This window comes from Panthera onca, chromosome F1 (assembly GCF_046562875.1).
Source record: "Panthera onca isolate mPanOnc1 chromosome F1, mPanOnc1 haplotype 2, whole genome shotgun sequence".
NCBI classification, from domain to species: domain Eukaryota; kingdom Metazoa; phylum Chordata; class Mammalia; order Carnivora; family Felidae; genus Panthera; species Panthera onca.
The window spans coordinates 42512858-42527806 of NC_138355.1; the positions used below are offsets into that span (position 1 = coordinate 42512858).

A 14949-nucleotide genomic window follows, 5' to 3' on the forward strand; every position below is an offset into this window, starting at 1 on the left:
TCCTCTGAGAGAAGGGAGGGGGCTGCATGCCAGAAAGTTCTCACCTTCCGTCTTGATCTTGAGTGCTGTGCGGACCAGGGCGAAGAGAGTGGCGTTGAAGGTGACCGTGCCGTCGCTGTTCAAGGGCATGTTCATGCCCACCAGCCGCTGTGAGGGGAGGGGCAGTGGCTGGCTGCTGAGCTGGGACCAGGCCAAGCTTGGCAGGTCATTCTGGCCTGGTCTGTGGACCGGGAGGGGATGGGACATGAAGGCTGGGGGTGCAGGTGATTCGGGATGCCCTTCACGAGGGGATGGAAAGGTAAGTTGGGAGACACTGTTGACTGTTGGGAGACACTGATGAGTTGGGAGACACTTTAGGTCCTCAGGAAGGGACTTGGGGACCCAGGAGATGACTGCTCTAAAATGACTCATCCAATCAGGCCCTCATCAGCTTCCCTGTCCCTTGATACTGGAGCCTCTTCCTCTCCCAGGGGGCACCCCTCCCTGGTCGCGCTGGTTACCTTACATGCTACCCGGTGTGGGCAGAACTTCCCAAAGCCCAGAGGGGGTTGGATCCGTCTCAGCAGGGTCACCACATCCAGGTGTTTGATTCTGCCCCTGCAGGAGGACACAGAGACTTGTACACCAGGCGTCTCCACCCAGGACCTCCTCCCTGCTCAGAGAACGGCCAAGGGGAAGAGAGCCAGGTGGCAGGGGAGTGCTTCCTGTTTTCAGAGTGTGTATAGGAAGTTGAAGCTGAGCTCCTGCTTTAAAGAAGAAACAATGTTTGGGTTCACTGTTACCCACCACCAGGAATGGGCTGTCCTTTTTTTGGGCAGACATCCTTTTGAGACCAGAATTCCCTCAGATGTGGGATCTCCAGACCCAGAATCTGGACCTCATTTTCCCCACGGCAGAGCCTTCCTTGGGTTCTGTTTGAGCTGACTGGGGGGCTCTTGGGTTATATTAATAGAAGTAGAGGGTATGGATCACTGGAGGTGAAAGCTCACTTCCAGAGACTGGTAGAGAGCTAGAGACCTGTGTCATAGGTTGTTGTAAGGATTAAATGAGATAATGTACACAATGGTTAGCACAATGCATGACACTTGGGAAATACTCATCAAATATGAGCTTATTACTTTTTAAAGAAAGAATATAAAGCAGAAGTGCTTCCCAAGATTTAACATAGGTATGAATGCCCTGAGGATCAGGTTAATAAGCAATGCAGGTTGTGATTCAGTCAGTCCAGGGTACGGCTCGGGGCTTTGCATTTTAATCAAGCTAGGATGCTGTTAGTCAGTGGACTAAAACTTTGGCTAGCCAGAGCCCAGAGCTGCTCAGGTACTGAGTTCCCTGCTCTCAGACGTGTCCAAGCAGAAGCTGAATGACCATTTCCCAATAAAGTCAAGGGGTTTTCTGTCCTGAGAGGCTGTGGGATCCCTTCTAACTCTAAGAAACTCCAATTTTCTGATCTGGGACCTCAGATAATGAAGGAAGAAGAAGTCCATTCATTCTTATTAAACTGGAGAGTGATTCCCTATAGGACACGAGGACAGGGGCTAGGATGGGGGGGGGGTGGACAGTGAAGGGAGGAGTCTGCACAGAATCTACAGACTGGACTCACTTAGCCTCCGGGTCATACTCTGCCCAAATGGCTTTGAACTCATCCAGGTGATGGGGGCCCAGGATGGACCAGTCCCGGGTGAGGTAGTCAAAGTTGTCCATGATGACAGCTACAAACAGGTTGATGATCTGCAAGAGGAGAACCAAGGGCTGCCACCACGGGAAAGCAGGTGACAATGGGGAGGGGCTGGGGGCTGGGAGATGTCCACTGGGTAAGGGGGCCAGAGCTCCTTCCTACTTGGGCCCTCATTGCAGTCCTTCCGAATGACCTGCGTCCCAAACACTAGTGACCTATGTCACACCTCTGCGCTCCTCCATAGACAGTGTCCTCTGCCCGGGTTCTTGGTGCTGATCCTTTAAATCCCAGCTCAAGCTCCTCCATCTCAGCCTCTTGCCCCCGCCCCAGAGAGATGAGCCCCCTCCTCTGTGCCCTCACTGGACCGTGCGTCATTACTGCTCTTGCCTTTTCTGTGTCTAGTGGGCGTCCCTTTGAACTGCAAGGCTTGCTCACACATGGATTCCTCAAGTGCCCAATGAGCTCCTCCAGGGCCAGACTGGGTCTTATCATGTTTCTACCCTCTGCACTGAGCCCAGGGGCACACAGATGCTCACACAACTGTTTTGACCGAATATAGGGAAGAAAATAGAGTGAAGAGACGACAGTCCCATGGATACTGCTGGCTCTTTGCGTTCCACATGAACAGACAGCAGCCCTCGCGTCTTAGAACAATCTGTGCTCTGTTTCTAACCCCATTCGGGACCTCCTCTGGGACCTTATTTCCAGAGCCCCAGCCTCCTCACAGCGGGGCCACTTTCTCTTCGGAGGAACAGGGAGGGGCAAATGGCTTTACTGGGAGCCCCTATTTATTTAGGACAGAGCCCCCACTAAATTCTTTTGATTATTCATTCGTAACCAAAAAAGGTAAAAAACAAAAACAAAAACAGAAACAAAAAACCTTTAGCAACCCCTCAGAAAACGAAGCCACCCGCAGGATGGCCAGAACCAGAATAATCTAACCAGAGCCTCCTGCCTCCTGTGCCCCTGAGGTCAATCCCCAAGAGACAGAAGCCGACGGGGAAGGGGAGGGCAGATTCCCTTGTGAAATCACCCTCCTCGCCATCTCACCAGGAAGGCGCAGAGCATGTAGAAGCTGACGAAGTAATAGTAGGCGAAGTTGGTGCCACACGTGTACTCCTCACCCGGGGCATAATCCGATTCGGGGTCACACAACTTGCCGTAGCTGCAGGCCAGGAGGATCTCCTGCCACGCCTCACCTGTCGCACACCTGGAAGAGATGGGCTTCTGTTGGCCTTTTCACTCTTTTTTTTTTTTATTCGTTGAATGTTTATTTTTGAGAGAGAGAGAGAGACAGAGCAAGAGTGGGGGAGGGGCAGAGAGAGACACACACACAGAATCCGAAGAGGACTCTGGGCTCTGAGCTGTCAGCACACAGCCCGACATGGGGCTCGAACTCACGAACCACGAGATCATGACCTGAGCCGAAGTCGGACGCTTAACCTACCCAGGCGCCCCGAAGGCATGGCCACTCTTGGGCAGCCCCTCAGGAGGCCAGCAGCCTGGCAGGAGCAGAGTATGGACAGACGAGCAGACTAGGGCTGCTCCCCCAACCCAAAGGAAGCAGTTCAGATCCCTGGGTTCACCAAGTAGCTCAGTGTGAGGCAGGCCTCAGTTTCCTCTCTGTGCCGCTGCCCCACTGCTCTGTCCCTTAAGGAGCACTATAGGTAGGAGCTGAACTAAAGAAAAAGGGCAAAATCAATCCATGATTCAACTCCCTGGTGGGGGGTCACACAGGAGAGCCCTGTGCTGGCCAAGGTGACATACTCTTTTGAAGGGACATGTGACTTCTGTCTCCTGTTTCAGTGGGATGAGATCAGGGGAATATACCGTACTCCACTTAGACCAGCTACGTCATTTTTGGGGCCCAGTGCAAAACAAAGATGTGGGGCCATTTGTTCAAAAATGATTTTAAAAATGGCATCGGTTGCATAATGGTGAGCATGGCTAACTTCTAAAAGTGATCAAACATTTCAAAACAGGGACAGGAGAGACTTAGCTCTTCTTTTTTCTTCTTCTTCTTCTTTTTTTAAAAAATTTTTAAAAAGTTTATTTATTTTGAGAGAGAGAGAGAGATAGAGTGAGCACGAGTAGGGGAGGGGCACAGAGAGAATCCCAAGCTGTCGGCACAGAGTCCCATGGGGCTTGATCTCCTGAACTGAGATCATGACCTGAGCAGAAATCAAGAGTTGGGAGCTTAACCAACTGAGCCACCCAGGCACCCTGAGCCTTAGCTCTTCTGAGTGAGGGCACTGTGTTGTACGGCTGCTCAAACCACAGGGTTAAGAAGCCGGCCCTGCCTGCAACGTAGAGTAGAGCAAAGCAAAGGCCAAGGTCAGAGGGTGGGGACAAGGTGGGGACAGAAGGAGACTGGTACCTGAAGAGCAGCAACACAGCTTGTGGGAAGGTCTGGAAGTTGTTGTTCCGGTTTATTTGGGTCCCGTCCACCATGGCGATCTTACCAAACATCTGCAAATCACAAAGGGCTCCAACCTTGGGACCTAGGTCACAGTTTCCCCTCAGCGCAGGCCCCACTGTCCTCTCCCACCTGACCTACTCCCCTCCTCCACCCCTACCTCCTGCAAATGCCCTTTATTTTAGGCCACAGCACACCCGAGGCCAAATCAGTTAGATTATTTTCAAGGTTGGGTGAAGTTCGTCCAATCAAGCCCAAGGAAAGCCCAAGAGTGGACTGGTTTTTCCAACAGCAAGCCAACTTGGGGACTCAGTGTGGGGAATGGGGGGGAGAGGGGACACTGGAGGGTAGACTGGGACCACTTGAAGCGCCTATCAGGGCCTGGGAGAGACACAGCCTGGCCCCTGCTGTTGACCTGCATGCCGAGGCCCCTCCCGGACTGCTCCCACCTGACCAGCACTGCAGCATCGGGGAGAAGGTGCAGTCTCCTTTCTCAGACTCACAGCTACGCCCCTGGTGGCCAGGATGGAAGATGCAGGGAGGGCGGAGGGTCCAACCTCCACACCAATTAGGCCTCTCTGGGGTCCACCGACGCCCCCTCCCACTTGGCCAAGATCCCTCCTTTGGCCTGGGCCCACCTGCCTCTCACCTGCATGCCGATGACGGCGTAGATGAAGAAGAGCATGACGATGAGCAGGGCCACGTATGGCAGGGCCTGGGGGTGAGGAGGGAGGGTCAGTGCACAGGGCTCCACGCCCTACCCTCCCCGAGCTCACTGTGGACCCCGTGGTCGCCCCAGGGCTCTCCCCCGGGCCGGACGGATGTCCCTCGCAGCCTCTCCAGGTACGTGCAGTGACCACGGCCCCCACGCAGACCTGGCTCGGACCCTGGCCAGGTAGGCTGGGCACACGCACCTGGAAGGACTTGATGAACGTCCACAGCAGAGTGCGCACTCCCTCTGCCCGGCTCAGCAGCTTGATCAGCCTCATGACCCGGAACAGGCGAAAGAAGGCGCTGGAGATGCGGGCGCTCTCGTCTGGGTCCTGCGGGCCGGCAGCCCCAGAGGTCAGTCTGGAGGTGGCACCTCACAGGGGTAGTAAGGGGCAGGCGGGGGAGGGAGGGGCAACGTGTGTGTGCTGGGGAGGCTTCCATGGATTGGGGGGGGCAGCTCCACCCCCACCTCACGGCCCCTGCTGCGAACTGGCTCTGGACCACCCGTAGCCTTAAGGCTTTGGGCTTGTTTAGCCGAGAGGAGGGAGTGGGCCAAGCAGCGTGGTAAGCCCCTTCTCAGGAGAGGGCAACAGGGAGGTGAGGCTGTGGCCGGGCCTGTCCTCCTGGGGCCTCCTGCCTTATCTCACCTTCTCCTCAAGCTGCCACGGAGCAGAGGACCCTTTCAGCGCAGTTTCCCTAAAGCTTGGCTGCTCTGTCACCATCAATCAACATCGCCACCCCACTCAGCACATGGCTGTCCTAAGCCAGGCAAGCCTAGCCTTAGACACCCGGATAACTCTGGAAGGGGAGAGCCCTGCCAGGCTTCCTGTGTCCCCAGAGACCTCGTGCCAGTGAACGGTCACTAAGGTCCTGTGCCAGCTAGCAGTCACAGTCCTCTCGGGACGTTCCCATCTGGACAGAGGGAGCCAGAGAGACCCTTCGCCCCGTTTCCCGGGGCTCCGAGAAAGCCACTACATCCATGCACAGTCTACCGCAGAGCCCCCGCTCCCCCCCGCCCCCAACCCGATCCCTCCAGGGCGCCTGCTCTAGGGAAGGAAGCCCTCAGTGCTGGATCCACCCCATGCAATCCACGGCCAGGCCCGAGCATGCAAGCTGCAGGGCAGAGAGCCGGCGGGCGTGCAGGGCAGGCTCATGCAGCCTGGAATTACAACGTTCCCGCAGCCTCCACCCAGGCAATACAGTCCCCCGCTGGAGGCCAGGAAAGTCTGTGGAGAGAAGAGACCGGGGGAGGGGAAGGGGAGGAGAGAGAGAGGAGGAGGGACACGGTGGGAAGGGGGGGGGAGGTGAGGAGAGGTTGTCAGAAAGGACACACAGAAGAGTTAAAGAGAGAAAAGACAGAGCGGCAGGGGATGAAGACCCCGAGTGGCTGCCAATCAGGGGTGGGGGTGGGCGGGTGTGAGGATGAAGCTGTGGGAACAGTGAGGCAACAGGCTGGGGACAAGGGAGCAAGAAGAGGAGGGAAGACCAGACACGGACAGGTCCCTTCCCATCTCCAGGATGTGCCTACAGCTGACAAGGGGCTCAGGTGCTTCCTGTGTGTCTGGGTCACATGATACTGGGGCCATCCCTGCGGGGACACACTGGAAACACCAGCTCATCACTCTGAGGGGGCTCACACCCTTATTTCTCCCCGGGTCCAGCAAGGCTCCCTTGTGCCACTGAGGCCCTTATGGAAGTCCCATCCTCCAGGGGCTAAGGCCCTCTGGGGGAGTCTGAGACCCCCACCGCAGCTGCTTCTCTGCCCCGGACCTGGGAGCGGGGCCGAGGCCTCCATCATAGGGGCCAGGAGTTGCATGTGTGAGAGCCGCATTTTCTCCTGTTTACTCTAAACTTCTCTCTTAGGTCACCTTTCAGGAGAAACCTTTGTCCCGGAGTTGTGGGACAGGGGAGGTCCTTGTTTCATCTTGCAATTATTTGTGGGTGGACTGGTTCCCAGTATACTGGTTTCCCAGCAAGCAACATTCTCTTGGGCAGCTTTTCCCTGGACCACTGGTTCTCAATCCTGGCTGCACATCAGAATAAGCTGGAGAACTTAATATATTCCTTTGCTGGGTTCCCACCCAAGCCAATTAAGTCTGCTTCTAGGGGATGGGCCTGGCTCCAGGGGTTTAAACTGCATCCCAGGTGATTCTAATATGCAGCCAAGGATGAGAACCAGTGTTCTAGACCCATACCACCAATATGGTAGCTACTAAGCACATGTGGCTATCTGAATTACAGTGAAAATTAAATAAAATTAGAAATTCATCTCCTCGGTTGTACTAGCCACATTTCAAGTGACCACCAGACGCACAGACACGAATGGCTAGTGGCTACCGGACTGGACAGAACAGAAGATTTCTATCGTTACAGAAAGTTCTAACAGGCAGGGTTGCCCTAGTCTGCTCCCCGGTTTGTAGGTCAAGAATGCAAACCAACATTCAAATTTGAAGTCTTAACATGACTTCAGGGAAACATTATTAGTACATCTGCTCCTAAAAATCCAATAATGACCGATGCCCTCTGGGCCCTCCACCACCAAAGAAACTGTTTTGATTTATCCAGGCTTCCTCTACACAGATCTCAGGCTGTTTATTTTGGCTGTTTGGGGTTCTCTCTTCTAATTTTGCTGGTGAGAATCAAACCATGAGGCCTTTGGGATGCTATTTCCCAGTGGAAACCCAAAATGGATGGAAATCTACAACACCCACCTACCCACCTATGCATGCACACTCACGCGCGCCGCACAAACACACACACACACACACACACACACACACACACACACTGATTTTGCCCAGGACCTATCCAGCCCTTAGTCTGCCCCACCCCCTCAGGATCTGAGTAGAGCTCTGTCATTGTCTTTCTGCACACGGGGGTGAACAGGATTCCCAGGCCAAGCCCTCCCCCAGACAGCGAGGCAGCCAAGTCCCCAGAAAGTGCTGTTCCTGCCAGGGCTTCAGCCTAAAGGAATCTCAGGCTGAGGGCTCCTTCCTCACAGGCTCCAGACTCTTCCTCAGCTGCTCCCCCACTCCCCGCCCCCTCTCGGGTGTCTTTAGTGCCAGCCCTCTCCCCCACCTCTCCATAGGATTCACCCCTGGGCTGGCAGACTGTAAAGTGCTTATCATCAGGCAGCGGAAAGTTAAGAAGCCCTACGCATGGGTAAGGCTCCTGGCTTTGGGGCTAGTCCCCAGCTGGGCACCTCCATGGCCAAACCAGCCACCTCTGAGCAGAATCGCACTATGGCCACGGTTAGGGTGGCTCAGAAGGCCGAGTGTTCTCCACATCCTTCCTAGGATACTCCTCCGCAGGCACTCTGCCCAGAGGGAAGCCGTCTTTTGAGTTCTGTCTCTGATTCCTGGATCTCCTCTTCCCTGTCCCCTGCTCCCCTCTTTCACCCTGCAGTGACCCTCAGCCATCTGCCTCCCCACTCAGCCTGGACATTTGTCCTGCCATTTCTATAGCGCCCTTGCTTGCGCTGAGACCCTCTACCCAATGTGCCAGCCCTCGAGACCACATCAGGGGTCTGGTCCCTTTCCTCGAGCATTACTCCAGGGTGAAACTGAGCTCACTAGGCCCACCCGAGACCCCGTCGTTCTTCCTGCAGATGGACTCATCACATTGGCTATTTCTCAAGGGTCAGTTCCTGCACTCACACCCGCTGTCCTGTCCTCACTTCCAGCGGAGGATTCTGCCTGCTGCTTCGGACACGCCTGTGACTGCCCAGGATGAACGCCCTCTTCCCTCCGCCCCACCCCCCTGCTCCCTTGCACCCTTCGTGATTCTTGCCACCTCTGCTTACACTCTTCCTCTTCCAATCTTCTGACTCGTGTCCTTTGCCGTCGCCTCCAAAACTCTAATCCCTTCCTCAACAATCTCTTCTCTCACATGTTGTGAATTTCTCCTCTGTACTCGCTCCGTCTATGGTCTCCCTTTCCCTGTATTAATCAACATCCACTTTCCAGTAACTACCTCACCTAACCTCCTGGCAGAAACTGTTTCCTGTACTCACAGCTGCTTGATGTTTTTTGGGTTTTTTTTCTTCTTATCACTTTCTGGTCACTGCTCCATCCTTTTAACTGGTTTCAGCCCCACAGTGTGCCAGTCTGTCACCCTGCTCATGGATGGCTTCCAATCACAAACCCTATGGCCTTGCTGGCTTCAATTCTGCAGGATCTCAACTCCTTCGCAGCTGGCTCATCCCACCCGAGGCTTGAACCATCACCTCCATGCATCTGGGACCAGCCCATGTTGATGGAGCTGCCACCATGTGCCAGACGCAGAGTGACACTCGGCTCCTCTCCTGCATTTCCAATGACTTGCCACCCGTTTCCACTTGTGTACCCAGCATCCAAACCCACAGCACCAGAACAGAATCATGGTGAGTGCATCATCCCAAGTCCTTCTCTTCAGGAGGTGCTGAGCCACCTTGGGTTCCTTCCTTCCCATGGCCACAAGGTCACATTCACCAAATCCTGCTGCCTCTGAGCTTTTCTGTTCCTCTCCTGCCATCCGAGCCCTGACTCTCATTGCTTTATGCCCGTTTGCTTTGCACACCCTCTTTCTACTATGGACGAACTACAGCTTTCTGAAATCCAGCTTCTCCCCTGGGACACCGGGTCTTAAGCCCTTTCATTTATTCAAAGACTTTGCTCCAGTAGTTACCTCCTTACTACCAGATATTTGCAAAGCCTGAGGATATGCTCCCATTTTTCTTGTTTTTGTTTCTGTTTTCTTCCAGTTTATTTATTTTGAGCGAGAGCAGGAGAGAGGCAGAGAGAGAGAGGGTGAGAGAGAATCCCAAGCAGGCTCCAGGTCGTCAGCGCAGAGCCCAATGCAGGGCTCAACCCCATGAACTATGAGATCGTGACCTGAGCCAAAATCAAGAGTCAGAGGCCCGACCGACTGAGCCACCCAGATGCCCCTTCTCCCATTTTCAAGGAAACTCTCCTTGGCTCCACATTTTTCTCTAACTCCTATTTCTCTCCGTAGCAAAACACCTCAAAGGAATTGTTCCATTCTTTGCTCTCCCTTCCCAGCCCACCGCAACCAGGCATTCTTCCCCATAATTCTAGTGAAACTGCTCCTGCCAAGGTCCCCGTTGCCAAAATTCAAGTCAATGCTCAGCTCTTATCTTCCTTGACTTTTCTGTTCTCCTTGATCTCAGGACATCACTCTCTTTTGGTTCCCCTGCCTCAGAGGCCAATTCTTTCTTAGTCTGTTTGCTGGTTCCTCCTCGTCTCTCCAATCACTAAACACGGGAGCATTCCAGGGCTCAGCCTCCGGATCCCTTCTCTCTAAATACCTTCTCCCTTCTCCGCAGATCTCGTCCATCCCCACAACTTTAAATACCATCTTCAAATTTATACCTCCAACCCACCCTAGCCTCTGAGCTCCAGACTCATAAATCCCAGCCTACTGGGTATCTCCTTCCGGATGCCTCGTAAGCATCCTAAATTATCGTGTCTAAAACAGAAATTTTGGCTTCTGCCCCACACCTGCTTTGCAGCAGTTTCCGCATCTCAGTAAATGGAAGCTCAACTGCTTGGACAAAAATCCTGGTAGTCACCCTCGATTTGTTTCTCTCTCTCTCTCTCTCACTCTAAATCAAGGCCAGCTGCAAATTCTGTCAGCTCAAGCTCCCAAATAAATAGGATGTGTCCAATTCTCACCACGTCCACAGCTAGCCCCCTAGCCACCATCACCTCTCACCTGGTTATCACAACACCCTCCTGGCGGCTCTCCCTGGGCCAGCCCTGTGTCCCCCACAGCTTTCTGTCAACACAGCAGCCAGAGGGATCCTTGAGAACTAAAGTCAGACCAGGTTTAAGCCCTCCAAAGGGCTCTCATCTCTCTTAGAATAAAACCCAGGATCATAACCATGGCCTTCAAGGGCCTAAGGGATCTGGCACCTGCCCTCTGTCTCTGACCTCATCTCTACCCTTCTCCACTCCAGCTACAAGGGCCTCCTCCTATTCCTCAACCTCAGGGCCTTTGCACTCACTTGTTTTTCTCCCTACAACACTCTGTGCCAATACCTGCATGGCTTACCCCCTTGCTTTGTTCAGGTTGTCACTCAGATACCATCTTGGCACCAACCCTTCATTCCCTTCCAGTAAGTTTTCACCCTGGTTTATTTTTCTTTATAACACACGCTGAGCATATCTGCCATGTTAGAGAATTTTTATCGTCTGTTGGCCTCCGTGTTCTTGTTTATTGCTCTATCTCTAGCATGGGTGGGAGGTACTCGATAAGTATTTGCAGACTAAATAAATAACTTCCTCCACAACAGCTTTAGTCCTTCTACTGCTTTGTTCCAAACCCTCTGGTAACTTCCCATTGTCTGCTACATAAAGTTCAAGGCCCCCTCGCCACTGCTTACCTCTCCAGCCATCCCTACCCGCCCCCCCCCACCCCCCACCTCGTTCCTCTTCTGCACAGTCATGTGCTTCTGCTAAACCGGACCTCTGGGTGTGCCCCGAATCTTCTATCATTCATTTCCTACTCTGTGCCTCCCCTACAGCAGCTCTGCCTGTGGTGTTTGCTCTTCTCTCCACCTCCGGTCACCAGCTCGCTTTCCTTCAGGACCCACTTTCAGCTTGTACCATCTCCGCGAAGCCTTCCCTGACCGCTCCACCCAGAGGAGACCTTTTCCCTTTCATAACAGCTCTTGCCTTGGACAGCCTGGTGCGTTCACGATGGCTGCCTAGAATCTGAGTTATCCGTCTGCTCTGTAGGCTGTGACGCCTGTCATTTCCAACTCTGTAGACCCCCGGGGCGCCATGCTGCACACACAGCAGGCACCCCACAAATGTCTATGGACTGCACAAGTGCTTGCACCCCACCCCGGGGATGGCTCTGTTTGCCTGATACTCACGTCGATTTCACTGAGAATGACATCGATGATGCTGCCGATGACAATCAAGAAGTCAAACACATTCCAGGGGTCTCCAAAATAGCCCTGGGAAGGACAGCAATGGGAGAACCAGGGGGTGAGCTCTAGGGGGAAGGAGTTTTGGTGGCCAGCAGAAGGTGATGGTCCCCGTCCAAGGTAATGCAGAATGGCCAAGCCAGGCCAAGGTGGGGTACGCGTGGCCCCACTTTCCACTAGTGCTCCTGCGTGCCCACCCACTCCAGTACCCCTCTCCCTTGGGCTCTGTAGTTCCCTTCCTCCAGAGCATAAGGTGGTCAGAGAGGAGGGACAGAATGGTTGAGAACTCAGGATCTGGGATCCTGATCCGGATGGGGAACTCCTTCATCCTCCCCAGCTTTGAAGCCCTGTCTGGAGCTCGCTAGTGCAGACCTTTCAGAGTGTGGCTGGGCTTGGCTGGGCTTGGCCAGGTGGGATTGGGACTGGGGAACCAAAGACACAGCGAGATACTCCCCCTTCAGAAGCCTAAGGGCAGGCAGGGAACATAAGGCAGGTTCAACAAAGGGCTTGGGGAAGAGGCAGCCAACATCTATTCGGTCATCAGCCAGTTCTGGCAGCCTGAATATCTTGCATGCCTTATGCCTTGTGTCTAAAGGTGGAAGTAAGCAAAGGGGTGAGCAGGGCGGCACCAGAAGTGCTGGATGAAGGGGCTTTCAGTAGAATGACACTGGGGTGGGGGTGCACAAGAAGTGACCTGTCCTGTCAGGTGCCATCTGCTCATCTTGTCCTGTGCCCCAGCACTCACCCTGGCCTTGAACGCCATGAGCTTGAGGACCATCTCCAGGGTGAAGATGATGGTGAAGGCCACGTTGAGGATGTCTGAGATGTGGTTCATCTCCTCTGACTGGTTGTAGTGCTGTGGAGAGGCACAGGAGAGGGGGCTGGAAGGGCCCAGTGGCCCTACCCCGCAGGTTGCATCCCAGAGCCCCATTCTCTTCCCGGGCAGCTCCCAAACCTCTTCCTCAGGCTTCCTGCCCACTTTTTTGAAATCTCCAAAACCCAGGTGCCTGTTTTGGCAATCCCCACCAAGTCTAATGGATCCCCCTCTCCCCAAAGAGACAGCAAGAGGAGGAGGAGAGGTCCTGCTGAGCAGGCTGGTCTACGCGTGAGACTGCAAGGTCAGAGCTTATTTCCAGATCTGTTATGGGATGACCAGGAGGGGAGGCCCCTCAGCAGGACTCAGTGACAGGTTCCATCTAGTCATCTGGGCACAGAACTGGGAGAGAAGAATGCTGATTCCAGAGCTGGCATTATCACCAGCTACAGGTGTACAGGTGGGCCACCGAGCTCACCAGGCTGACACTCGTGCACACTGTCCCCCGGGATGGTGAAGCAGTCAGAGCAATAACCTTAGCCCCCTTGACCCAGCACTGTGATGCTCCTTAATTCTGTTTCCTTATATAACCTGCCAGGAACCTCGTGGTCTTTTTGGAAAGTTGATGAACTCCCGCTTCTTCCATAACCGCCCCCCCCACCAGGTAGTTCAGAAGGATCTGGGGGCTGCCCCCACCCCACCCTGTCTTAGCCAGACAGCCTAATTCTGCTGCCCAGCTCAGCCCAAACTTAAGCCATTGCTCACGATCCTCTGTATGACCTGGCCCTGCTGGCCCAGTGATTCACTTTCCATGTCCTCATCACCTGGCAATGCGGAGTCCTGTTGTTGGATGTGTCTGCCTAGGGCCAGGAAGCCTAGCTGTGCAATTCTATTTATACGGGGCTTAAGGGATCTGATGCTTAATTAAGGTTTGCTAACGATGCTGCTGATTGTGATATTGTCTATAAAGTACGCTCAACTCCTAAGAGACACCTGTTCTGTGAATATCAAAGCCATTTTTCTTGAGACTGCAGCCAAGATTCCAGCCAACTCAATCACGCAGATTTGCAACAGCCGAAGATAAACTGAGACGGCACTTCCTACTTCCCACGCTGCTGTGTGCTTCTGCACAGCTATCTCCTGTTTGAAGATTTGTGCAGCTATTTGTATGTCTGAATGCCTTCTTAATAAACTACTGGGTGCCTGGCAACCAGGCCTGGGCCCAGGGAACTTCTCTGTGCCCCGCAGTACCTCACCACACGGTGCCTGGCACATAGGAGGTGCCAGGAAAAGTATACTGGGGGAAGGAGACGGGAACCTTGCCCTGCCCACCTGCCCCGCCCCTGGCCCCAGTCCATCCGGCCCTTATCTCCTGGGGGCGCCCTTACCTGCATGCCCAGGCAGATGGTGTTGAGCATGATGAGGGCAAACATCAGGTACTCAAAGTAGGAGGAGGTGACGACATACCACACCCGGTACTGGTATGGGTTTTTGGGGATGTAGCACCTCAGCGGGCGGGCCTTCAGGGCATATTGCACACACTGGCGCTGAGACACAACACCACAGGGCAGGTCAGCACTGATGGCCCCTCCCTTGCTCTCACACTCACATGCATGGGCTGGAGGGAACCCTGCATGCTGGTCAGCCAGGAGCAGCTGTGGCCAGGAACTCGTGGCTGACGGGCTCTGCGGGACTGTTTAGGGGACAAGTCCCAGTGGGCCTGTGGGTTCCCCTTGAGTTATCCCGGCCCATTTCTAACATGGCTGTAGCCCCACCCAGGGGCTCTGAAGGACTAGCCTTCTCTGGGCATCGCGAGGGTTCCACGAGAAGACTCCCACAGCACCAACTTGTATTGCTTCATGTTGGGGATGGGTTGGGGATGGGGTAGAGTGTATGCAGGCTGGGTCTGGGCACGAAATGGAGGTTCTGGGGTCAACCCCGGGCCCAGGACTCTTCACTGGTCAGAGCCTAGGGCTCAGGCTGGCAGGAGGCCTGCTGAGTCCTCTCTCCACCTCAGCCCAGGCACCTGGTTCTTGTCCAGTTCACAGTTCTTGTACTCAGTCTCCCCCTGCTCCTGGAAGGTGACAATAACGAAGCCCACAAAGATGTTCATCATGAAGAAGGCAATGAGGATGATGTAGATGATGAAGAAGATGGCCATCTCCACCCGGTTGTTGTAGACGGGGCCTGTGTCTTCCTTGTATGAGTCTATGGCCTGGTAAAGCAGCCTTGGGGTGGGCAGAGAAGAGACTGGTTGGACAGGGGTGATGAGGCAGAGAGCCAGGCCAGGAAGGACAGGCTTTCTCTCACTGGCCACAGGGACCCGAGGGAGCTTTCTGAACGATCAAGCACCAGGAGGGAAGTTAGGACCATGCCAGAAAAGATTGGGACAGGTCCTG

At 54.3% G+C, this 14949-nt stretch overlaps 1 protein-coding gene across 2 annotated transcripts in view; it reads right to left on the bottom strand.

The window, feature by feature from the left end:
* CACNA1S (calcium voltage-gated channel subunit alpha1 S) overlaps positions 1-14949 on the bottom strand; it is a 65541-nt gene that overhangs the window by 7141 nt on the left and 43451 nt on the right. Inside the window, exons 25-36 of one of the 2 annotated variants that reach the window (XM_060644060.3) lie at positions 14577-14778; positions 13939-14097; positions 12482-12592; positions 11683-11766; positions 5975-6031; positions 5009-5137; positions 4744-4809; positions 4056-4147; positions 2729-2888; positions 1604-1731; positions 501-597; positions 45-147 (exon numbers count right to left, since the gene is read on the bottom strand). In XM_060644060.3, the coding sequence (XP_060500043.3) occupies positions 45-147; positions 501-597; positions 1604-1731; positions 2729-2888; positions 4056-4147; positions 4744-4809; positions 5009-5137; positions 5975-6031; positions 11683-11766; positions 12482-12592; positions 13939-14097; positions 14577-14778 (1388 nt within the window). The remainder of the gene's footprint in view (positions 1-44; positions 148-500; positions 598-1603; positions 1732-2728; positions 2889-4055; positions 4148-4743; positions 4810-5008; positions 5138-5974; positions 6032-11682; positions 11767-12481; positions 12593-13938; positions 14098-14576; positions 14779-14949) is intronic. The other variant, XM_078441106.2, reaches the window with a different exon arrangement.